This window comes from Solea senegalensis, linkage group LG4 (genome assembly GCF_019176455.1).
Source record: "Solea senegalensis isolate Sse05_10M linkage group LG4, IFAPA_SoseM_1, whole genome shotgun sequence".
In the NCBI taxonomy this organism is placed as follows: domain Eukaryota; kingdom Metazoa; phylum Chordata; class Actinopteri; order Pleuronectiformes; family Soleidae; genus Solea; species Solea senegalensis.
Window position 1 is genome coordinate 26,901,912 of NC_058024.1, and position 25,282 is coordinate 26,927,193.

The 25,282-nt window shown below is 40.3% G+C and overlaps 1 protein-coding gene across 7 annotated transcripts in view; it reads left to right on the plus strand.

Moving 5' to 3' along the window:
- magi1b (membrane associated guanylate kinase, WW and PDZ domain containing 1b) overlaps positions 1-25,282 on the plus strand; it is a 172,065-nt gene that overhangs the window by 75,954 nt on the left and 70,829 nt on the right. For 6 of the 7 annotated variants that reach the window (XM_044024399.1, XM_044024404.1, XM_044024401.1 and 3 more), the window contains exon 3: positions 23,366-23,485. In XM_044024399.1, coding sequence (XP_043880334.1) covers positions 23,366-23,485 — 120 coding nt within the window. Of the gene's footprint in view, positions 1-8,525; positions 8,947-23,365; positions 23,486-25,282 lie in introns of those variants that run through there. The other variant, XM_044024405.1, reaches the window with a different exon arrangement.

Consider the following 25,282-nt stretch of genomic DNA (forward strand, 5'->3'; position numbering starts at 1 on the left):
TTGATATTTGTCTTCATTTCTGTTTTCTCATGCGTCCCTTGGTCTGTTCTGCCGTGTGTGGCTGTGTGAGGGAAGGACACACTGACCTCGCCTCGGTGCTGGCCTGAGACTTGGACACTTATCACTAATTAAAAAGCTGAGACGAGGAAAATTATTTTAGCCACTGAACACAATTGTCTCTCTGTCTACAATGCCTTCAAAATATTGTTGCTGCTTTCTTTCACCCCTTGTTCTGTGTTGCTTTGTAAACAGCCTTCCCTCACACCAAAGTCCATAGAGAACGACTGTCAATCTGAAAGCGTAAACGGTGAAGTTAGCTGAGTCGTGTTAGCTTGTTAGCACTGACTTCTGTGGCTGCTGCTTGGATGACTTTATCTTTTGGATTATCACATGACTTATGCTAATAGTGACATATATCCATAACAAGCGTTCACTTTAATCAAGTTTGTGTGTGTGTGTGTGTGTCAGAGTTTAATTAGCAAAACATTAGCGTCATAAATGGCATCACATTGTGCTTTTGTCTTACATGTTTTTCATGGGTTTGCTAGCATTACTGTGTTTAACTGTGAGATTTACAATTCCTAGCATATTAGCTCAATTTAGCAAGTGCTTGATGGCTGGAACGCAGTGCAATTTCACAGCAAACTTTGCTAGTATTGCTAACTTTTGCTGATTCCCAGATGTTCTGAAGCTAAGTAAGAATAAACGTGACATAAATATAAATAGCAGCATCATTTGCTCAGACTTAAACACTAACTAGTACCAATTTATCACCAGTTCTTTCAACCCGTCCCCCCGTAATAGTCACAGGTTATCATGTGCACTGATCAATAGGGCTAGAAACTTTGAACTTTTCTACTCCGTAGTTGTTGATTCAGTGAATATCTGCAGGCACATTTGTTTCTGATGCTGGGTTTCTCTTCTGTAGCTGCTGCTCACACACTTAAGTAGACATTTGAATCATTTTATTCTCCCCCGCTGTGAAAAACAGCCCTTGAAGAGCTCACTGGTGCTGTGCAGAGATGGAACTGCGGCATTAACACCATAATAACAGAGTGATTAATGTGATAACTGTGCAAGTGCCTGTGTTTGGGGAACTGATGAAGCACCTTTGTTAAATCCATGAGCCATTTCTGCATGATGCCATTTTTTTTCGCCTGGAGTTAAATCAACCGCACGGACCAATCAGACTTGTTGTTATGATGTTGGAAGTGACGCTGAACACAGCGTGCTTCACTTTAGAGGGTGGAAGAAGAAAAGAGGGGGAAATAGAGAAACAAAATGAGTCATAAACAGAAATACAGAGAAAAGCCTGGGCTGTATAAAAGTTTTTTTTCTGCTTTGATTTTCTTTCATCGCTGTGAAATGAAATGGCTTCAGACTCCCTTCGTTCTGACATCAGCTGTCTCCACAAGTGAATGTTTTTACGCAGATTATTTTCGTAAAGTCTACAAAACTAAACAAAATTGTGTTTGTGTTTATTAGGGCTGCAAGTAAGTAATATTATGAGTGAATCTGTTATATTATCGGCACAACATCAGCATCGGCAGATATTGGCAAACACATTAAAATCTGCCGATATGACTGATGGCTATGACGGTAGGCTGAATAATTAGCTGCTACTTACTTGAATTTTATGCTGGCGCCCTCTACAACTATTTATTTTATGCTGATGCATATTTATATTGCACAATGAAGACATTTTATTTTATCTGCATCTGCTTCATGAAATGTATGAAAAATATTATTTTAATTTCACTCAAGAAGAGACTGTATTACATCTGCAGTATGTAGTGGCATATTGGATATTGACACAAAGTCCAATTTTGTGCGTTCCTAGAATCTGTCGATTATGTTTGTGATTAATCGATAAAATGTTGAAAAACCTGGTGTTTCTCAAATTGTTTGGTCCCCATGTCAAAATGATTCAGTTAGGACTGATGCCCCATGACCTCAGAGATTTCTTTCAATGGAACGCACCATAAATAGCAGTAGCAAATAACATGTGGCACCTTTAAAGACAATGAAGAAATGTCCTTTTATATCATTAAATGTGTGGTTTTATTTAACCAACAGAAGCTTAAGATATTCATACTAATGTGAGGCGAAGAAAAAGCGTCAAGTTCATTCAAATTACAGTTGCGTCTCATCAATAATTAATTAATAATTCCTTGATCAACTGAGTAAATGATTGCACATCCTTTCATACTCCCCCCACTGCTTTCTGCAGTAAAGACAAAGTAATGTAATTTGCAGTTTTCAGACCTCATCAACACGCCAAACAACGAAATTTTTTTCATGGTAATTTTCACTTCCGCGATCACAATATGTTTTCCATGGCTTAGGCGTATTGGATTTTCCGTGTGTGTGTGTGTGAACTTGAAAAGCATCTCTCATTTCCCCCTAACCTGTGCTTTTCCCCCTTAATGGTTCTCATCCGTTGCTTTTTTCAATTAGTTTATTCTTGCCCCAATTACTTACAGAGGCTCGTTTAAGGGACTTTATCTGCATTACCTCGGACGCCATATGTCAGCCAGAGACTGGTGGAGGGGGGGGTGTTGTGTGGCCGTAATGGCTGGTTTTAATCACTGAGTGGTCAAAGGCACTCGCACAGTTAAAAGAAATAAAAAAAATGCTGGTGTTGTTGGCAGTAAACAAAGCGTGAAGGTGTTCCCCAGGCTGTCGGGTTTTATAGGACAATAAAGTTGGGTTGTCGTGCACTTGTAGAGGAGTGTGTGAGACTCTCATTGGCTTATTAAATTTAAAAATCCTCAGCCAGAGCGGCTTAATTTTCCTTCCCTCGTGTTATGGACAGTAAATGTTATGTTGTGCGCGGTCCGTGAATGGATTTGACCAAATGTCGGTCACTCTCGTAGAGTAATACAAGAGTGGAAATGTGTAGGGAAACCCATCAGGCTCTAACTAGTCATTATTATTTCTGATCATTTACAATAAAAACTAGTCATGTTTTTAACATGAACTGAAATAGATTATTCGTTTTTTAAAATAGTTTCCTTCTTAAATGTGAATATGTTCTGGTTTCTTTGCTCTATATAATAAATAAATAATTTAAACTGAATCATTATAATTTTTGTATGAAAATGATTTATAAGGAAAATAATGAACTGATAAATCAATTATTCAAAATAATCTCTAAAGTTGCAGCCCTACACGACGTGTTAGACTGTTGCTAGGGACAAATCACATTGAGAGGCTCATATGGATCAATGTGTAGAGTTATTATTTTGACACACAAAATGACCTGTTTTATGGATTTAATTGTTTTTTTAAAATACTGTACAAAGGTGCACTACAGTACAGACATAAACTAAACTAGATTGCAGAGACAGAGCATTAGTGTTAGCATTAGCACAAAAAAAACAATTTGGCTACATTTGTGGGCTAAAACCCCCAAAAATATATAAACTTTGACCATTAGCTGACCTGACACCTGACAATGTGCATCGGCAACAGAAAAACCCATATGGTTCGACCTCTAGTGTTGTCTCTAATACTTTGTATTTCATATATTTAGCTTGCTTTCCAACTTTTAACAAGTAGCTTCTCAAACACATTGAGGTATGTGGTGTGCTATACATTCTCTCACTCCAACCTGCTTTACATTGGAGCCTAAAAAAATAACAAACTAACAATAGGCACCAAAGGTCATGATCCTCAGGGTCACCAGGCCCTATCGCAGTTCACACACAGCATGTGGGCAGGAAGACACAAACTTGTAATTGTCATATTCATAAATCATGTTAACTTCTGCTGGATTCTAGAAAGACAAACTTGGACAGTGGATCAACATTATATAATAATATACAGTTGGACATTTTTGTAAAGTTAATTGTAAACATGAAGCAGTTTCACTCCATTTTCCATCAACCCTTTTTCTTAAATTTTAAGCCCCAGCTTCCCCCTCCCTCCTCCTCCTCCATCTGTGGAGGCGTCCGTCCGCTTCCCTTGTGGTCAAGTCGTCCACACGTTCAGCATTCCCACTCTTCCATTATCCCCCCCCCCTCATTTCCCACTCTCATGCCTGACCCCCCAACTCATGACACCACTGCCTCTCTCTGCTGCTGCTCCCTGTTTTTCCATCACTATCTCTGCTCCTCTCACATTTGTGTTTTCCTGCCAGTGAATCAGAAGAGAGAGAAGCACACACAGAGAGAGAGAGAGAGAGAGAGAGAGAGAGAGAGAGTAAATTCATGTGTTTGGGTTTTTTTATTCGCTTCATACGCTCGGCGTCTCTGCCTCCAGCTCTTCTCTCCTGGATCGAGGCAAGTACAGCTGTGGTTTGTTGTGATGACGACGACCACGACGACGTTGGGGCTTCTCAAATGAGATTTGAAGAGGGTCGTGTTCACGAGCGCGTGTCTGTGTGTGAGAGAGAGAGAGAGAGAGCCATTGAAGGGGCTGGACATTGGGGGTGGGGTGGTGTTTGGGTGTGGGGTAGTGGGGGGCAGAGGGGGGATGGGTGGAGAGAGAAAGAGTAGGGGGGGAAGAGAGCGCGAGAGAGATCCAAATCAACACTGGATGGAGCTGTAGCCGTGTCATGCTAACATAAACATGTTCACAGGTGGGTTTACTCGCTGTACCGTGGGATTGGTTTAGTAGAGTTATAGTTATTTTTTTCAGTATGATTTAATAAATCAAGGTAATTATTATTCGTGTGAGTCTAAATTTTCTTCTCAGAAACGTGATAAATGCTGCAAAGATGCACTCAGACTCACTCAAAAGTTTATCGTCAGATGTGTGAGTCCCAGAGTGGAGAAAACATTAAATTAGTATAACATGGTAGTATGATATTGAAGTAGAGCTAAACTTCTTAAATGTGTTGATATTTTCTTGATTTCTTTGCTCCATATAAACAAAACTGAATCATTTTGGTTTGTGGACAAAATGAGACATTTGAGAACTCCACTTAGTTTATTTATCAGACATTGGTTGCTCTCTGTTTACACTAGAAATGTTCTTCACTGTGAGAGTGACTGTTGTTCCTGAAAAGCAGAAATAAAAAAGGTGGGAAATCCACAGTTCTGCCAATGAATAACAAAGGAAATGTAAGTTTTTGTCGAAGCCGGATAAACACGTATGAACATGACAATGATGAATGTTTCCTGTTAAACCTGTTGAGTTACACAACAGGTGTATTAATGTTTGGCAGGAAATGGATTTGTGTGGTTCCTAAAAGTATGTATTATTTTGCATTGCTACGTCTCCAGGTTTTAATAGATGATATTTTTGTGCTATCTTTCTGTCATACAGTCACGGCTGTACAACATCATCAGTTTGATTACATATGAAGTGGTGACTCCTCCCCGCAGGCTGCAGGTAGACCAAACTGTGAAGGGAAACAATAGGAGCTGAATGGATGCTTTTTCTTTTACTTTCTGTGGAGCTAACACCATTAGCCGCATTCAAAGGAATGTTGTCAAACAGAGAATGAGTGATGGGAGAAGACGCCCGTATTCATCACGCCCAACTGCCACACCCACTCAGTCTTGTGTGTGTGTGTATTGTATTCATCCATTCCATCACTAACACTCGCTGGGCAGAGGCACAGACACAAGTTAAAACTAATTATGCCTCTGCACCAAAATGGCGGCAGAGGGTTTGTTTGGGTTTGTTTGTGAAGTTGGAGATTGAGCTGCCCCCAAGTTCCGTTCCCTACACACGGAACTGGAATTTAGGGAGCCATTAAAATGCTATTTTTAAGTGGAAAAAAATGGCAAAATGCGTATTTGGTCAATGCTTATTTACAGGTAACATTTGGCGCTTTTCCATCATACAGTTCTAGGGTTTGGGTTTCCATGACTTCATACTACCTTCCCAACGTTGGTGGAGTCATCGTAACATGGCTGCATGACGTTGTTTCATAGGTGACACAAACACACAAAGTCGTGACATGTAAAGCATTTGTGTCGGGTGTAACTGAATCATTAGAATCAGTTGATTAAAAAGGATTTGTTCACAGAATCATTCAGTACTTCCTGCATTGTGTCGGATGTCGTGCTTGTGACGACTTCTACTGCAGACACTCTCTGACCAATCAGTGTCAGAGCAGGTACTAAAAAAAACCACACACATCACTAATGGAAAAGCAACAATAATAGACTAGATTCAAGTCGAGCCAAGGAAACGTACCATAAGGGTTTTTTTTGCACACACAAACATGTAGCAACATATCTATGGATAGAAATGAGATTGTGCGCTACGTTCAACTGATTTACTATGAAACAAATACCACAAAAAAAAAAAGAGAAAAAAAAAAAGCAGTGTTTGGTCAGTGGCAGTGGTTGGAAAACCAAGCCAAGCCGTGCTGGAACTGTGTAATGGAAAAGCACAAAATAATGTTATAGCTCCACCTCTCTTGCTCTTCCACTCATTTTCGTCATCTTGTTGTTTTTCCCTCGCGGCATTGCAGCGCCACATACAGGCCTGGCATGTGTACTACAGCCTTTGGAGTTGTTTTAGGAGGTTTCTTGAAACAATTCCAGAGTTTATGGAAAGTTTTTTTAAGAACGAAAAAGATCGTACAGGAAAGTTTTGTTGGCATGTGAGAAACTTTCATTCGTAGGTCATATAAAAGTATTTCCGATGATATTTATCAGTCTGACAGTGTCACAATAATCTCATTTATATGTTTTTTACCAACCAGAAAACATCATGGTGATCATCAATGGAAAAACATCAAAACTGAAAGTTTTAACCCCAAATATCAGCAACTGGGATCATAATACACGTGGTATTTAGATTTAGGTCAGTTTGTTGTGTCTCAAGTGCAGTAGTGGGCAACTAATAAGCATTACCAATGATTTTTTTCATATATATAGAGAGAGAGAGAATGTCCACTAATTCTCCCACACCTCAAAATGTCATTGTCCTAAAATGTCTTGTTTTGTCTACAAACCAAAGATATTCAGTTTTCGGTCACAGAGGAGCAAAGAAACCAGAAAGTCTTTTAAATTAAAAAGCTGAAATCACAGAAAGCGTTTATTTTTTTGTATTTCCTGAATGTCTGACATAATTTTCTTTGATGTCACACGCAGTCATCTTATTTTGCGGGAATGTTTTTTTTGACTCGTCTCACCACTGTTGGTAATTACATAAGTTTTTCCAGCTGGAAGCTGCTCCTTTTGTTTCTGCTGTGGAACTAAAGTGTCGTATAAGTGAAGACCTCGCTGTTTTTAAAGCAGTTTTAAGGCCAGTTTAGTCCTGATGTTGGTTTTGGGAAGCATTTATGGGTTATCTTGGGATTGAATGGCTCATCACGCGACCTTTGGCATCCTCCCCACCCCAACACCACCACACTGCTGTTCCCTACCCCCTCTTCTGCATGGGTGACTTCTTAAATCAGTGCCTGCTGGTCAGTTTGATTCTCTTTTTGATCTTGGTCCTTCCTACTGACTCACACTTTTAGTAACATTTTGGTAATTTGGAAATCTTAATTAGTACCCTTAAAAACTAGTTTCCATTCGGAATAGTACCAAATACCCGGCCTTAACCGTACCAGAGTAAAGGTATGGTACGTGTGCGATATTCCCACGACTTATGATTGGTCAGCTGATTGGGAGACAGAAAAGTGTCACTCCCTACTAAGTAAAGGTCCTGTTCTGTACCTTTGAGTTTGACCGAGAGCTTTACCGTTCCAAAAAAACTGTTCCACGTCTTCTTCTCTGTCTTTGGTGTATCTCCATAGCAGAATTACAGCGCCACATACAGGCCTGTATGGCATGTACAGTTTACTACAGTGTGTAGTCTTTTTTTGGAATGGTGTTGTTGTTGTTGTTGTTGTTGTTGTGTGTGTATGAAGACTAAAAACAAAAAAAGAAATATTGAAATTGTAACTAAACTTCTGCAGCTCTGCCCTGTGCCTGATTTTGAAAAATGCAAAGAAAGTGGGCTGAGAGCTAAGCAAGGGAGAGTGCGTAACCTCTAACTAACTATCTTTGTTATTCATTACCACCAAATAAAATCAGAAGAAGTCTAGTCTTGATGAGCTGCTTTTACACAACATGGGGTTAAGTGTCTTTGCTCAAGGACACATGTAGACTCGCAGAGCCAGGAATTGAACACACAAACCTTCCAGTTGAAAGAGGTTTACCAATGGGCCCACTCGCTCGCTGGTAGAGGCCCACTCGCTCTACCAATGGGCCACCATGGCTCAAACCTAACTCCTCACTTCTTTAATACTTTTACTTCTAAGTGCTTAAGTTACAGTTCTCTTTACATGCCGATGACACTTAAGTTTACGTCTACGGTGTTTGGTGTTGCCTTCAAGCTTCATTTTGGTCAGAACATGCGTGTGCGTAAGTTTGTGTGTGTGTATGTGTCAGGACGTCAGTGTCTAAGGGGGGAGAGAAAAGAACGAGAGATGAAGTTGTGGGGGAGACGGAACAAAAAAACCTCTGGGCTCTGTGAGGAGAATAAAGGATGAAGGGGGGGTTGAGACGAGAGAGAGAGAGTAGAGACGAGGGGGGGCGTTGTGGGCGGGTGCGTGTGGAAGCCTGTGAGACCGGAGACAGCGGGACTCAGTCAGCCACAGAGAAGCAGAGAGACGCAAACCCAGCACTGCTGCTTCTGTGTGTGTAGGGACGAGACGGAGCGCGCATTACAAGCCAATGTGGATGCTGCTTAGCTTAGCCCCTGTTAGCTTAGCATCACAAAGCCAAAGCTGGACAGTGGACAGACGCATGGGAGGAGGAAGGGGAGGGTGGTGAAGAAGAAGAAGAAGAAGAAGAAGAGGAGGAGGAGGAGGAGGAGGAGAAGAAGAAGGAGCCGTGACTCTGCACTGGCTTTTCTTCCACTCATTCACACCTGATTTGGATTTTTTTTTTCTCCTCCCTCTGTCTCGTGTTGACGTGGTGGAGGAGGTAGAGGAGGTGGTGGTGTTGTGTGGACTATAGGAGGAGGAGGAGAAGACCCTCATCTGACTCAGAGGTATACATGTTTTTGTGTGTCCATTTGCTGAGGGGTTCACTGGGAATGATGGTTGGGGGTTGGGATGGATGGACCGACGGATGGATGGACGGACGGATGGAGATGGAGAGAGGATGGATGAGCCTCTGGAGGATGGAGGCACATCGCTGGCAGTAATGGAGACTGATGTGTTGTGGTCAAAAAAAGGCATATCTGTCTCCATGTGTGTGTGTGTGGGTGTGTGTGTTTTGTCTGTGATGCCGTTTGTGTGTGTGCGTGTGCGTGCGTGCACGGTAGCGTGTGTTAGCAGCCTGTGTGATGTGTTGACATGCTTGATCATATTGGAAGCCATTACCTCCAGCTGCAAACTGCCGTCTGCCTGTTTGTCTGTCTGGAGTGTCCACGATGCTAAGGTTAGCTGTTCTATCTCTTCCTTTTTTCCACCCTTATCTTCATCATTATTTTTGTTTATTTCTCAGTCCATCTCATGTCTGGTTGACCACCACCACTCCTCCATCTGAACCCCCATCTCCACCCCTCTAACCTTATTCTCTCTCCGCCCCTATAAATGGATTGTTTCAGAGCCACTCTTTTCCATTTATTTATACGTAGCTGTAGGTAGAAGCTAAAGCCTGTGGTGCTGCTGTTTTCTGGGTGGAATAATAAGACAAAGGCAGGCTGAGTGTGTGTGTGTGTGTGTGTGTGTGTGTGTGTGTGTGTAACATTTTCAGGCAGATTTCTGGCTGATGTAGCTTTCACGCTGCACAACTGTCCCCTCAGGTTTTTCCTGTTTCTTTTCTAATATCCCTCTTTCTGTGTGTGTGTGTGTGTGTGTGTGTGTGTGTGTGTGTGTGTCATCACTTGTCCACTCCTCAAAGGCACGTTTGTGAGAGAGACTGATTCAGGGCTGAAATGAAAGCATTTGTTGCAAATGCTGTTATAATAACTTGCTAAAACTGCTCATCTTCCTCCAGTGTTTGGTAGCATAGCAGAACATTCAAATCCCTGCTCCTGCCACAAGGGGGAAGACTCGGTCTGTCCACACTCCTACGCCCCTTTTCCACCAATGTTTCCAAGAACTTATTTTTACCTGCAGAAAATAATTTCCTGGTTTGCGTGTCCACTACATGTCGTACGTCCTCCACATTTTTGGAATGACTGATAAGTTTCTTCTTTTAAATGTGGATTGTTCCACCAATCAGCGCTCTTTAGCACACAGCCCCGCCCCTCTTAGAGTCCCCAGTAATCTGAAAAGTCCCTATGTCACGAGCAGGTACTTGTTTCGGTGAAAATTTGGGGTCGAGGGAAAGTTTTTAGCTGGGTAATTCCAGTCAAATGTGCCAAGGTTTGTTCAAAGTCCCGGGTAAATGTGAAAAGGTCCTGCGGTGAAAAAGCAGCTCTCGACCGCGCTGTTTGATTCTCATATCAGATTTATTGTAACCTTACACAATGAAAGAAAAGATCATTTTTTAATGATTTATGAATTTATGCCAGTATACACGGTTTGTCCAGATGCTTATTGTTGCTTCACTTTTGACCAATTCACCACCAATATATTAATACCCGTTCTAAAAAGCCATCTGGAGAAGAGACACATAGTCTGATGTTTGATTTCTGTGTCGTGAGACAACAACATTAAAATGAATTTGTTTGCTTCTGTCGGGTAATGCGAGCATAGTGTTTCTCTGGTTTTTTTGTGCGAATCCGGTGTAAAGGGGGTTTTGAAAATGAAAAAGCAACAAACAAATCAACAAATCAGTCAGAGCACGGGCAGAAATGTGAAAGACTGGAATCTGCTGCCTGGATTAACCCTTACTGGGACAGATGGCTCCATACCCCGGCCTGGCCCAACACGCCCCAGTCAGCTTCTCACACCTCCTTCATTTTTGTGTGCGTCAGTGTGTGTGTGTGTGTGTGTGTGTGTGTGTGTGTGTGAGTCTGTGTGTGTGTGTGTGTGTGTGTGTTCCACTGAGAGAAAAAAAAAATGTGCAGGCCAACATGGTGGCCGGGTCTGTTTTGGTTTTGGAATATGACGCCAGTCTGCTCGCCTTCCACTTGTGTGTGTGTGTGTGTGTTGATAATGATCCATGAGGACTTGCCTCAGTGTATTCTTGGAAAATGTGGACCAGCTTGACATGAAGAGCATGTTTGTTGTGGAGATCTTTGGAGAAATGCTTCTGCACAGCAGCCGGGTCTGTGACTGCTGCCAGGCGGCTTCTCCGCGATCATCCACCCTCATACTCTACGACCGTTTATTTAGTTTAGTCGCATTAAAATTGGCACAGTTAACATGTGGTCAATTTGGAAAATTTCAGGGCTTTTTTACTTATGATTAACTCACAAAATACAGTATATTGTGTCAAGTATTGGGCTGTAAGTTCAGATATGTTCAGAATTTTTCAATATGTGCAAAACATACAGCCTTGAAACCTGTCTTGAAACCTGAGTTAGCCTGCAAATGTCTTTTTGACTTCGTAACATGTGGCGTCCACAGGGAGTAGAGGCCAAATTAGGTAATGATGCTAGAGGTAGATGCTAGCTGCTTCTTGCATCAGGTAAAAGGAAAAAAAGGAAAAAAAAAAAGAAAAAATCATCAACAGTTCATTGGGAGATCAATAATCAATAACATACCAGAGCTTTCTTGGATTATCTTCAGAGATGCAGCTTTTTGAAAGGCGACAAATATTACGAATAAGGAAACTTGAACTTGCTTAATTAAACAATAATATGTGAAGTTAATTCCCCAGGGCTGAGCTGTCTTTGGACCCAGTGGTGTCCTTTAAATTTCTGTGAAAACAGACGACACAGGGATGCATGAAACTGTCCACGTTATGAAAAATCACAACATCAAAGCGTCTGAGAAGTGTGTGTGGAAGAACTTTGGCGATTTAAAAAAACAAAACAAAACCATAACCTTAGAAGCTCACATTTTGTGTCATTACTTCAACTTTATAGTGAAAATTCAGTACAAGATAAGATTAGCTAATCCTTTTTTCAGCAGCATATCCTCAGTATTGTTCCTGTATTTACTTTCCCTGAGTCCCTCCATGTTAAAATCACAGAATTGCCTTTAGTATGTGGGTTAACTGATCATTTGAATGAGTTGAATAATTATTTGATATCCTTTATTTTCTCATAAAACATCTGATTGGTAAAAATCACATCAGACCTTTTGAAAAGTTTGTGAGGAAGAACTTTGGGCGCCTTTGCCACAAATGAGGAAGTACGCAACAAAATCCGCTGACTCACCCGTTAGCTAAGCCTAGCATAGCTGTTACCTCCACCCGAGTAACGTGGCAGAAGTGACGTCGCAGATGAGCAGGTCATGCCGCGTCACATTCATTCAAACTTGATTTTTGGGCATAACTTTAGTGTAGTGGATCATATTTGTGTCATTGCTTTAACTTTATAGGGAAATTAATGGATTTTGATGGACATTCAGTACAAGATAAGATACTTAACCTGTTTCCCCCCATGTAAAAAATCACAGGATTGCCTTTGGTTTGTGGGTTAACTGATCATTTGAAGAATTTGGCAGCAGTTATTTGATATCCTCTCTTTTCTCATAAAACATTCAATTCAATTCAATTCAATTCAGTTTTATTTGTATAGCGCCAAATCATAACATACATTATCTCAAGGCACTGTACATAGCCAACATCAAAAATAGCAGAGAACCACAACAGTTCACACAATGAGCAAACACTAGGCATCAGTGGAGAGAAAAAACTCCCTCTTAACAGAAGAAGAAATCTCTGACAGAACCAGGCTCAGAGATGTGCGGTCATCTGCCTCGACCGGTTGGGGTGAAAGGAAAAATGGGGGACAGTGGAGAGGTGGGGGACAGAAAATGGGGGGAGAGAAAGGACAAGAGGGAGATGAGGTAGAGACAGAAGAGAGAGAGGGAGACCAGCAACATCTGAGTGGTCTCAGGTCAGCGGCTCGAGGAAAATTAAGCGTGGAGCGTGCTTTTTTTGACCACACAGATCGGATGGTTTTTAAAATACTGCGTATGAAAGGAAGAGTAGATGACGTAAGGATTAAAGGAGAAGGTTTTTCTTTTTATAGATTTGAAGAAGTAGTTGAAGGGAGAGCAGCAGAGTCTTATTTAAAGTCCTCATCTTTAAATAACTCCACCTTCTGTAATGTTTTGTCAGCGATGATGTGTGGGTTTTGTTTTTTGTAACCCCTTATTTTATATTTTAAAAAAAAGTCATTCTTTTGAGCTCTTTGATGTAACCGGCGTCCTGAATGACCCGAATGCCTGAACATGTGCTGAATAAGAAGAGCCAGGTCTATTTATAGAACAATTATGATAAAGAATCATTGGCAAACACATTTACGATGCCCCACTTTTCAACCATGACTCTGATCAGGACCAGTATGTGTATATTGTGTTGTTTATGTGTTTGTTTGTTCAAATGGTTTTTTTTCTATCCCTGTATGTTCGAGTTGGCCAGGAGATGAACCTACAGAGCTCCGACTGAATCATACATGTTTCTGTACTGTAGTGCGTTTGTCGTTCCTCTGAACTTGTAACTAGGTCACACTGATGTGTATCTGTTGTTATTGTTATATATGTGGATATAAATATGAAGCCTTGCTTGTGAAGGAAATATGGATTGTGGTGGAAAACAAACTTCAATTAGTGCGATAATGTCATGAATCTCAATTATAATCATATAATAATAATAATAATAATGATGACATTTATCCAGGGCAGAATGATCCAAAGAGAATATCTATATAATGAGATTATAATTTGATTTGTTCATGGATTGTCATTATTATCATTATATACTGTATTCTTACAAGGATGAGACATTTTTCGCCCCAATACGATCCTGTAAATCCCATAATTTTGAACAGAATGATGGAATTTTTTATGATAAACGTAAAAATGGAACACAATCACGTTTTAATGTTTTAACATTTTTGAAACCCTAGCAATGTGATTTTTAACTTTACATTCTGTTCTTGTTTTGGCACTTTTTTTCTAATTCACGAAAATTTTATTGGATTTCTTTGCACTATTTTGTCAGGTAACAACATTTTGCTAATTATGTTATTCGAAGTTGCAGTTTTGACTTGATAACGACTGATTGTTCATCCTTAACATACCCACACATGCCCATTGCCCAAATCTCATGTCACTATAATTCTGACCAAAAATGGCACCAAAAATACTGTAAAATCTCTTCACGTTACATTTTGTTAAGAACCTTTGTGGGGTTTGTTTTTAGAGTTGTAATTGGACACAGGCAGAGCGCCTCCTGTCTGTACTCCATGTTTGTGCACATTATTGTTGAATAGCTTACGAGAAAACAGATGATAATGTTATTAATGTCACCCAATCAACAAGGAACAAGAACAACAGGGAGCAGTGGAATACATTGGTTATATTTTGTGTCACAATTTACGATAATTATTATATTTTTTACAAATTTTTGTCTCCTTTAAAATGGAAATTAAATCTCTTCACCCAGTTTCATAGATGGAAACAGACTTGTGAAGGCTCATCTCTGTTCTCGACCTCGATTTGGTTTGTAACTGTCACTGTTAGCTCTGCAAAAGTTGGTAGGTTGCATAAATTCCCATGCAATGCTATTTTGAATAATTCCAAAATTCCTGAACTTAACCCAATCACATAAAAAGTTTCTGGAAATGTACTGATAATTTTCCATCCCTTTGCAACCCTACAAGAGATTTCTTGTTTTGGATAACGGGATATGTGACCCCTTGTGCTTGTGGCAAAGCAGCATCAGGTCATGTGGGCAGCCTGTGGCCAAGGGGAAAGGGAACTTGACTTGTTGGGTACCCCTGAGCAAGGTACCCAACCCCCAATGCTCCCCGGGCGCCACTCAGTGTGGCAGCCCACTGCTCCTAATTCTAGGATGGGTCAAAATGCAGAGGAATACTTTCCCTAAGGGGATTAATAAAAACTAACTTTAACATGTGAGTCTCTCTAAGTTTTTAGCTTCTGTAAACAGTGTTTTCATAGTCGGTGTGTTTTCTTTAGAGCCTGATTTACTCGTTTGGTCGGACACCTGTGGAGAATATGAACACTGAACACAGTAAATGTAAATATGAGGATCAAAGTTGTGATCATTTGTTACTCAATTCCAGTGCAGTGACAGCATGAAAACATGATTGAAAACAAGTGAAAACAGGGCCATCGTGATTAAAAAGGATTCATGTTAGGTTGATGGCTTAGCTCATTTATGTTAAAACAACCTAAAAATAAACAAATTAAACTTTTTTTTTTTTTATTTTACAATTTATTACAAGAATACCAGGCTTTTTCCCATACTGAGTTTGAGGTTGCCTTGTTTTCTTACTGAAGCTGTTTTGTTGTCAGCGTTGAAAAAAATGACATACTTAACTGGAGCTAACAAATTGTGGGATTTTGATAGTCTTCAGGAGCACCGGAAACAGTAAATGGCATATGGTCTATATTTATTTGTTGGAGCTAGACCCACGACAGTCAGCTGACTGGGCGACAGAAAAGCGTCACTCTGTGTATTTTTCTCGTACAAGGTTTGACGAAGTTGAAGTTTCTTGTTGAGACAAACTGCCACAAACTGAGCTGGAAAAAACAAGCTGCTGGGACGTTGTTGTCCTTTGTTGTCTGTTGTGTTGCGTTCGATGTTGTCGTTCTTTGTCACTGCACCGGTACAACGTCAAGTGAGGGTATCAAGGACTTAACCGTACTGTACCAGACCAGTTTGGGAATCAAATGCTGAACCTTTCAGTTGAAAGACGACACGCTCTACCACTGAGCCAACGTCACCTCAAAAATGACGCATGTTAAAAAAGAGCGGTTTAAAGATTCTATGACTCTATATCAGATCTATTTTTATAAAACCAGCCCTTTTAATAAAAGTGAGTCCAGCCACAAACTCTCTTCTCATTATCACCTTTTTCCTTCAAGGCTCTTTGAGTTATTTTAACTCCACGTGTCAGTTAAATTCCTGCTTCTAACCCTCAGGGCCTCATTCACGCAGAAACTGTCTCACACATCAGCTTGTCTGCAGAGGCAGGAATAGAAGAAAACTTTGTTTTTAGTGATTCTGTCACCTCGGGGTCAGGAACAAGGTCCTCCTCCAAATTTGTCCAACAAACACAGTTGGGAGAATATATTAGTTTTTCTTTTTCACCTCAAAGTTCTTCAGCGTCACAGAGAATCTAATGAAGGTGGAAACACAATTTGGATTAAATCATGAAACCTTTTAATTCTTCGTTCTGAGAGGAAAGAAACACATGGTCATATTTCCTTTGATTTCCTTTGAGTCTGAACGGCGACATTCAAGGATATTTGGACACGCATTCGCTCGGGTCTTGTTTGACTTGACAGTAAAATGTTCACTTTCTTTTCTATGGAGCTTTGTGGCTGTTTCAGAGTTCGCAAGAGGAAAAGAAATATGAGAAAAAACACAATTCACTTCGGGTCACTTGCGTCTCTGGACCAAAATGACGCCCCGATTTCCAGAAAATCCTCACTCCAGGATCAAAGTAGATCTAATGAAGATGTGGTGGACCCAGAGCTCGACGTTATCCGAGGACTCCGAACCGACGTCGTCGTCGTGCAGGGAATTCAATGTAGGTCAGAAAACAGAAATGGAGGGGGAAGAAAATGTGGGGCCAGGATTCTTCTTTGCTCTTAGGAGATGTGAACCTGTTGTTTTTAGAAGCTGTGGTTATAGCTGTATCCAAGCTTTTAGTGTGTTTGATGGCAATTTTCATGAAAAAGCAGCATATTTTTGTTTATTTTTTGTCCATCTTCTCTCTTCAACAGTCAACGGTGGTTGTTGCTGTATCCAAGCTTTTATAACCTCAGTTTTATGGGGTTTTTTTTCCTCTTAACTTTCCAGTCCTCGTACATGCTCAAACATTGCTGAAGTGATTTTACGTGAATAGCACTGAACAGTTAAGTAGCTGCGTGATTTTTGGGCACCTGTTACGATTGGATTTGTGATGCGAAATAGTTGAAATTGTGCAGTATTGAAGTTGAAAGACAAATATAGTGTATTTTTATATACTTTATTAATTACTTTAATATTATTTCTCTGCATTTGACCCATCCTAGAATTAGGAGCAGTGGGCTGCCACACTGAGTAGCACCCGGGAGCAATGGGGGTTGGGTAACTTGCTCCTCAGGGGTACCCCAGCACTTTTTTTGGCCTGGTGGGGACGTGAACCACTGACCCTCCGGTTACAAGCCAAGTTCCCTTTCCACTTGGCCATGAGCTGCCCAGTTGTGTGTTAAAACAGCGTGATGATAGACTTTCATTGACCAAAGAGAAAACAGAATACGTAAAGGTGTGTACAGCGCGAGTAAAATTACATACTTCACTTTTCGAACTTTAAAAAAAACATTTAACATTTTGACTATGAATACATATGAAGAGTATATTACCAGGGTTTTTGTTTTGATTATCAAGGTTTTTATTGTTAACAGTAAATCAAAGGCTGAGGGGTAACATAAGTACGACAAAAATAAGCTTGAGCTTCAATCTACGCCTTTTTCGTTCCATTTTTTTACCTGTAGAAGTGTAGAAATGTACAGTCTGCATTTACTCGTGAATACCTGTGACCGAATTAACCCAACACAGCTTAACCCTCATGATAATCAGGCTGTCTGGATTTGTTTTGATTTTATGGCTGTGGAATTGTCAAAGAAATGTTCAATAGGTGAGTTCTTTTTCCTTTTTTTCCAAGACAACTTTCACGTTCCATATCTGGCAATTATTCAACTGTTTAGGCGTTACGGTCCTGAGAAGCTAACGTCACAAACGTGTGACGCGCTGGTGAATCTTTGTCTGTGATTGGACATCGGTCATTCCACAGAAGTCCCAAGGGGCTAACGTAAAGCTCTTTTTCTCTGCTTTCCGGTCTGTTTTTGAGTTTTCTAGATATCACAAGTGGTCTACGAGTTACGATAACAAGTTACGATAACGAGAAGTACACATGCTAGGGCAGTAACAGAAGAGTTAAAATCCATAATCAAATCCAGGATCTGGAGAGTAGTGACACCACTAATAGAAGGGCAGACACTTAAAATAGTCTGCCACCAATCAAATATAGATGAGGCGCTTGAATTTTTGAGTGTCACAGTGGTTTTGTTTTTTCTTCTTCTTCTTCATCTGTATTTAAATCGTAGCGTGTATTTCAGGCCTTTTTTTCAGTCGAGTGTGCGATAAGCAGACACTTGTGTGATGTTTTTCTAATTCAGTCATTTAAACTCTGTGATTCAGCAGCTGTTGTTTGTGTGTTTATGGTTTCATAGACGGACAACATGTTCAGAGGGGGGTTTTGTAGTGAATTTATAGCCTATTTTCTTAAGTAACTGAGCAGAACTTTTTTAGCTTTTTAAAAATGTATGTTTTGCAAGTTCAGTCGAGGCGGTGAAGAGAGAGACACGAGTCAGGGAACGAGTCTATGTGGAATTGATCCCGTGTAAACTGAGGTGTCTGTGGAGACAAACTGGGAAGGTCGAGGTCACGGCGAGGGTCGTGACCAGTCGAGATTTAACTGTGGTTGATTATTATAATAACAGTAGAAAAACATAATAAAGGCTTTTTGTTTTTGATGGTTTTTAAAAACCACACCATTACACAGTTCAGTTAGGCTGGGAATAATAAGTATATGAGGTTTGTGGACTCGCATTAAGTCGGTTAGAGGTGCTGTTTGAATGGGATCCGTGAAGAAAGGAAACCCACCAGCGCTGTATTTTTAACAATTCCTCATGGTCACCCTTTAACAATGACCATGAACACGCCATCAAATTACCACATTGAGTTGTTTTCTTTGTCTGGCAATAAATCTGTGTCACGATTGTTGGTTTTTCTTTGAAATGTTTCCACTCCTCGTATTGTTTTTCTCTCTCTCTCTCACATTTCCTCCTGCTTCTGTTTTCTACCCACACCCTCGTTTTTTTCCTGCTTTCATTGTAGAGAAGTGCAAGTAACAGTAAATGTGGCAGCCATCTTGGAATCATGTCAGGGTTGTTGAAGTTGCTCTGATTTTCTGAGTTGGGAATGTGACTCGACTCAGGAAATCCCAACTTCCGGCGACAACCAGTTGGTTTGATGATGTTCTGAAGCAGCCTGGGATCATGGGAATTCTTGAACTAATAGTTCTGAATCTTAATGCAGTGTTTTATCAGGGATATCGCTGTCATATTTTTTAAGGCCCTTGAATGTTTTTAGAAATCTCCCTAAAATAGACTTGGATCATTGATAGTCATTGATAGATACTTTTTAAGCCTTCTCACCTATACAGTAAATACTAGAAAAAAACAATAATTTCCCTTCGTAGGAAGTTTTAAATCCCCGTTTCATGTCGACTTTTCAAAACCTGACCCCTCACTGGGTTGTTCTGCTCTGTCACCTTTTTCTAGAAAAAACCCCAAAAGAGAGTTCTGAATCCATATGACCTCATCATATATCAGATATCATTGACGTGATTCGCATTAACTTTCCATTAATTAATTAATTTCCATTTCTCTTTTCATCCGTTTCCTTTTTCTCTGTGTGTGTGTGTGTGTGTGTTTTTTTTTGTGAAGAACTGGATCATTATTTACAGCGTGTTACAGCACAGACGGCAGCTACAGTCGCTGTGTTTCTGGACATGAGTTGTGTTTGGATGCAGCAGTGGCAGCTCAGTTCGCCTGCCAATATCTCCACAATATCTCGCTTCCTTGATCCTCTCCTTGAAATGCTAATGATGATTCGCCCACCCAGCTCAGCTGGTGAAGATGTTGGTGGTGTTAAACCAAGAACCCAGTCAGCGCGAGACATGCGACGAGCTGGATTTTTACTAACGTCTTCTGCCTTATTCTTTCACCCGCACCCAATTTCACAGGCTGGTCAATGGAGCTTTTGTTTTTCGAGGGGTGTATTGAATTAATTAGGCCCATAGCGATGACAGTGTTTTACTCCTGGTTCTGTGCCAAGCCTCTGCACTAGAGTCCCTGTTGAAACACCTCACAAGTCCACTTCCTGTGAGCAGTAGTGTCCGAGTGGAGTTGAATCAATGGTAGCATCTGTGTGGGGAGAGAACTGACAGTTGGCTGAAGATATTCCGTAAAAGACTAACTACCTGCCTGAGAATGACTGAGCTGATACAGTGTGTTCTAGGAATGGGCGCTTTAGTGTAAAAAGTTGATCAGTTACTGTGATTTTAGGTAAGATAGTTGTGGTGCATCTATTATCACAAGTAGGGATGGGAATTGGCATCGGTATTGGTTTGATACTGGTCAAGGTCACTGGGTCGGAAAGCAAAAGCAATTTAGCCGAGTCATTTATTGCCAGCTTTATTTGGAATGGTGAAGTCCTGGGTCAGGCTTGCGTTTCAACAGAGAACAGTACCTTTACTTGGTAGCCACTGTGTGGGCTGTGGTCGTTGGCCGTGTCAGTGAGGTAGGAGCGAGTCTACCTCCACCTTGATCGTACCACACCATTTTACTCTGGTACCCCAGGGGAAGGGTCTGGTTGTTTTGGTACTATTCTGAATGCAAAAAAACAAATGAATTAATTAATGAATATTTGAAATACTATACTGATACTTGAAACAGCATTTTTTTCCTCGATATTCCCATCCCTGCTTTGTTCCATTGACGTCAGAAAAGATTTTACCTTTAATCCGGTTCCTCTTGATGTGAAAGTGTTTGGAAGTTTGTAGTCAATGATAAATGAATTTTTGTCAGACCTTTATTAGACTTTTGTGAGACTGTGAGCCCCTGTGGAGTAGCTAATAACAGAGATGGCATAGAAGAATTGGCAGTGATTATAATATCTACTGTTTGTTGTGCAGGGAGCCTTAAGAGCTGCCGGCAATATCAATAACTTATAAAAAGAGTAACTCTGTGACTTTGTAATTTCTATAATTAAACTGATGCCTGTTGAGAAGTTTTAATTTAGTGCAACGTGTAAGAAAGCGAGCCTCTCTCCATGTGTGTGTAAAATATATGCTTGCTTTGGTAAAGTCCTCACGTCTGTGATTTATCACCATTGTCACTGAGTGTGGCTGCAGTGGGAGCCTCTCCCTGTGTCCCCTCACATCTATTTTTACCAGCTAATTGCTTACCAACCTACTGAAGATGAGACAGGTAGATGAAGAGAAAGGGTGAAAGCAGAGAGCAAGGAATAAAGAAAGTTCTCTGCTGTCACTGAACAGATTCTGCTCGGAAGTAGCTTCGGGCCTTTTTAAACACAGCAACAGAACTTTCCCTGGATAATATGTTTTTCTTTTTTGTTCTTGAAAAGTTTTCCGTAAAGACGGAAGAAATGTCTTCCTGTACAAGAACTCCTTCAATACTGAAAAGAAGGCATGGACCATGGTGGTAAAGCTAGCAGGGTGAAGCTTTGGGTTTCCCAAAGTTGCGGATTGATTTTATACTGTACACAAAAAAAAACAAGTAGCATTTTGAGATCTTTTGGGAGCTTTTTCCCTCAAAAATTGCATTTCAAGGCTCACAAAACTCCAGTTCCATGTGGATTAAAAGCTGATATGGTACAAAACTGTTTGTGGATTCTTCTAAATGCTGTTGTATATGTGCCAGGCCTGTATGTGGCGCTGGAACACTGCCACAGAAATCCACCCAATACTGAGAAGAAGGCTCTGACCACATGGGTAAATCTACCGGGGTTAAGGTTTTAGTTTCCCAAAGTCGCTCATTGGTTGTATAAACAAAAACACAAGGGTAGCGATTGGCATTTTGAAATCTTTTCACTCTGGGACCCATTTTCAATGCGTGTTAAGTTAGCGGGGTTAAGGTTTTTTTGTTTCGCAAAGTTGTGTATTGGTTGTGTACACACAAAAAAAACAAGGGGTGCAATGGGCATTTCGAGATCTTTTCATTTTGGGACCTTGTTCCCAAAAGAAATAGTGTTATAAGGCTCCCAAAACTCCAGTTCCATGTGGATTAAAAGTTAATATTATACAAAACCTTTGTGGATCCTCCTAAACTAAAGATACTCTGACTTTTACGCTGTCTTTTCAGTGTTGTCATGTCACCATTGTCTTTGCCGTTGACGCCGTGCTGACCAACTGTCAACAACCATTGAAGACAAATGGTAGAATCTCACCATCGCCCGCCGTCGCCACCTCCGTGACAACATATGTTAGAATCTCATTGAAGTGCTACGACCAGACTTCACACTTTACCCCCGTGTGAGAGGAAACAAACAAAGCATCATCATCATTTCTGTTAGAGTCTGTTTTCAGTGACGAACCGTCTGAGACGCTCTTACCATCAACGTGTTGTTCATGGATTTTTTATCTGTCAATATTAAATGATCTCTCGGTTGTGTGAATACTCTTCTCCACTCCAGCTCCAAATGTAGTCATGGAGAATGAATGAATCAATGAATATATGAAATACTATATCTCAGGCATTGTATGTTCCCTGTCTTATTTACCTCAAGTCTTTACATTTTTGATTTGATCAGTGAAATACAGTAAATTATGTGAGAAATCATCACCTTTTCCCACAAAATGAATTTTAATTTTAATTTGTCTTAACTCATTGATTTTATTCATGCAGATCTTTGTGAGCATGTGGCTGCAGTACTTGTGGTTGGCCAGTAGATGGCATTAGTTATTGTAATAGTTTTTTTCCCACATGGATGTGGCATAATAGAGTGAAAAGATCTCAAAACCAAATGCTACCATCGTGCATTCATGTAAACAACCAGTTAGCAACTTTGGGAAACCTAACATTTACTGTAACTTCACCAGCTTTATGCTTATACTCTACGTCGTCTTCTCCAATGTTAGCGTATTTCTGTGGCAGCGTTAGGTTTTGTGCAAGAATAGTGTGCTGATTTGTTTTGTAACATCTGTTATGGTTGCTGGTGCACCATGGGATTTTTGCAATTTTCACAATGTTCCCTGGCAAAACAACAAAGTAAAACAACAAAACAGTGTGATAAATCATGTTAAGAAGGGGGATTTGTATCAAGAATTTGGACTTTATTTGCACTGGTCCCCAGTGTTGCAAAAACATCCCATAATTCCAATAGAGTGTTTCTTATTTGCAATATTTCTAAAATTCCTGAATCATTTACAACCTACCAGTTCCTCATTGGTCTCTACTGTAGTATCGATAAGCATCTGGAAAAACGTTAATGTTTATTCTTCAACATTTGAAGGTAACGCTGCATTGTTTACTCTCCCGTCATCATGGCCGACAAGCTTTTCTAAACGTTAGAAAACGTGACCATGAGGGGACAGTTGGGTCAGAAGGACAATCGGTGTCCAGACGTCCTCAGCTGCAAATACTAGCATTGCATCAATAAGAACATCGATGGGTTAACATGGGTTAACGCCCAACAATCCTAAGAAGACAAACCGGTGCTCAACCGGAAAGATAAAAAAAACATCTGTGATGTATTAACTGAACCGTTTGCTCAAACCTTGTCTGTCCTTCCGTGTGCAGGTACAACCCGCGCTCCACGTGAAGGAGAAGTCAGTGGCGTGGACTACAACTTCCTGTCAGTGGAGGAATTCCTGGAGTTGGAGAAGAGCGGGACCTTGTTAGAAATCGGAACCTATGACGGTAAAGGCAGATTAAAACATTTCTGTTTTATTGGGCTAAATATATTAAAATATGTCAAAATAAGGAGGAGTTGGAATCATTTGTTGCACCTTTTTATGCAACATATTAGCTCTTTTACTGGTATTTTAGTGCAAAGTTCACATTATGAGCCCGGTCTTGTATTACACGCACTGTACTCTCGGATAAATTACCCATTATAGTGAATTTTGAGATGTTTACATGTGTGTTACAAGTGACACAACTATTTGCCCCTTTTCAATCAGTAGCACCAGAATAATGTTTTGCAGCGTTTCACGCTACAATTCTTTGATTTACTCGTTCAGATCCGTTACTCGTTACTCGTTCAGATCTTTTCTTTCTGTTTCTGTTATTGTCTCTGGTGTCGATACACACATCAACACAATAACAATGCACTGTCACTCTGGTTAAAACGTAGAACTTTTATTCTACGTTGACCTGTGGTGGCAGCCGGTGGCCGATGTTTTATGCCAATTTCTTTTCCTTTTTTTTGGGCCCATATTTTTGTTAATTGATGATAAAAGCAATTGCTTCAGAAACCAATTATTGATCAACACCAATGAGCCGTCTCTCCAATCTATAAGTTTACGTCTGCACTGTAGTGCGTTTATAAACATACGGAAAAAAATCAAGGTAATTTTTTCATGTTTTCTTGCTTTGTGTATTTTTCATGTATAAATTGAATACATGACATGAACATTTTTTGTCAACTTTTGTGTAATTTGTCATATTTGGCTGATTAATCAATAATAATAATAATATCATTTGTTAAAAATCACTTGGTGATTGGTTTTGACTCATCCAAGATGGTCCACTTTGAAGACTCAGTGCCTAACGCTGCCCCTTGTGGTGGAATCTCTCAGGACGGCTGTTAATTCGGGGCCATAAAGAGCTGATCCAGGAGATCAGACGGAGCAGTGAAGCCACAGTGTCTCTGATCTCAGCGTCTGCCAAACCCTGGCAACAAATAACAAACAAGCGCCGACCAAAGTAACAAATCAGGCAGAAATTGGAACTCCCTGTCGTATTTTGCCACTTTATTAAATCAGTCGAGTTTGTGCTCACGCACAATTAAAACATTTCTGTGCGCCGTCCAAAGGCAGCGTTGGCTCATAATTGTGTTCTGTCGCAAAGAAAAGAAAAGGAAAAAAAAACGATATTTCATTTTCATTAATCCGGCTTTGACCGTGATATCATGACGGAAAACCTTGTCTGTGTGTGGAATAATCTCCAGTGGTGAAACAAAGACACTGTTCTGGTGTGGATTTAATAACTTGAAGTTTGGAAACAGCTCAATTATATACCGTGACGTAGAGAATTATGTTGTGTTTATTCCAGGATTTCAATATTTTAATTGATTTTTGGCTTCTGAATGTTGGGCACAGACATTTTTTATTCTGGAATAATTGTGAAACTGACTAATTTACAATTTAAATTTTGAAGTGGAGTAAAAACATTTTCCGTCTCATTAACAGGTTGGCTTTGTCTTCTGCTTCTCTAATGTGTTCAGGTTTTTACTTTGGATGAAAATGTCTCAGTTGGGGTGGAGAAAAAAAAAAATCCATTTTATTTGGTCCCAGTTTTTCACCTATGAGTCAAAATATTAATTTACAGCTGACATTTTTGGCAGTGAATAGATTTTACCATTTTACCAAAAGGAACTGCATGATTCAAATGCCTGATATTTCCACACAGGGAATAATGTGAATTACGACACGACAGCAGCTCTTTGTGACGTGTTGCTCCTCTACCTCTTCATGACCAAACAGGAAGTGACGG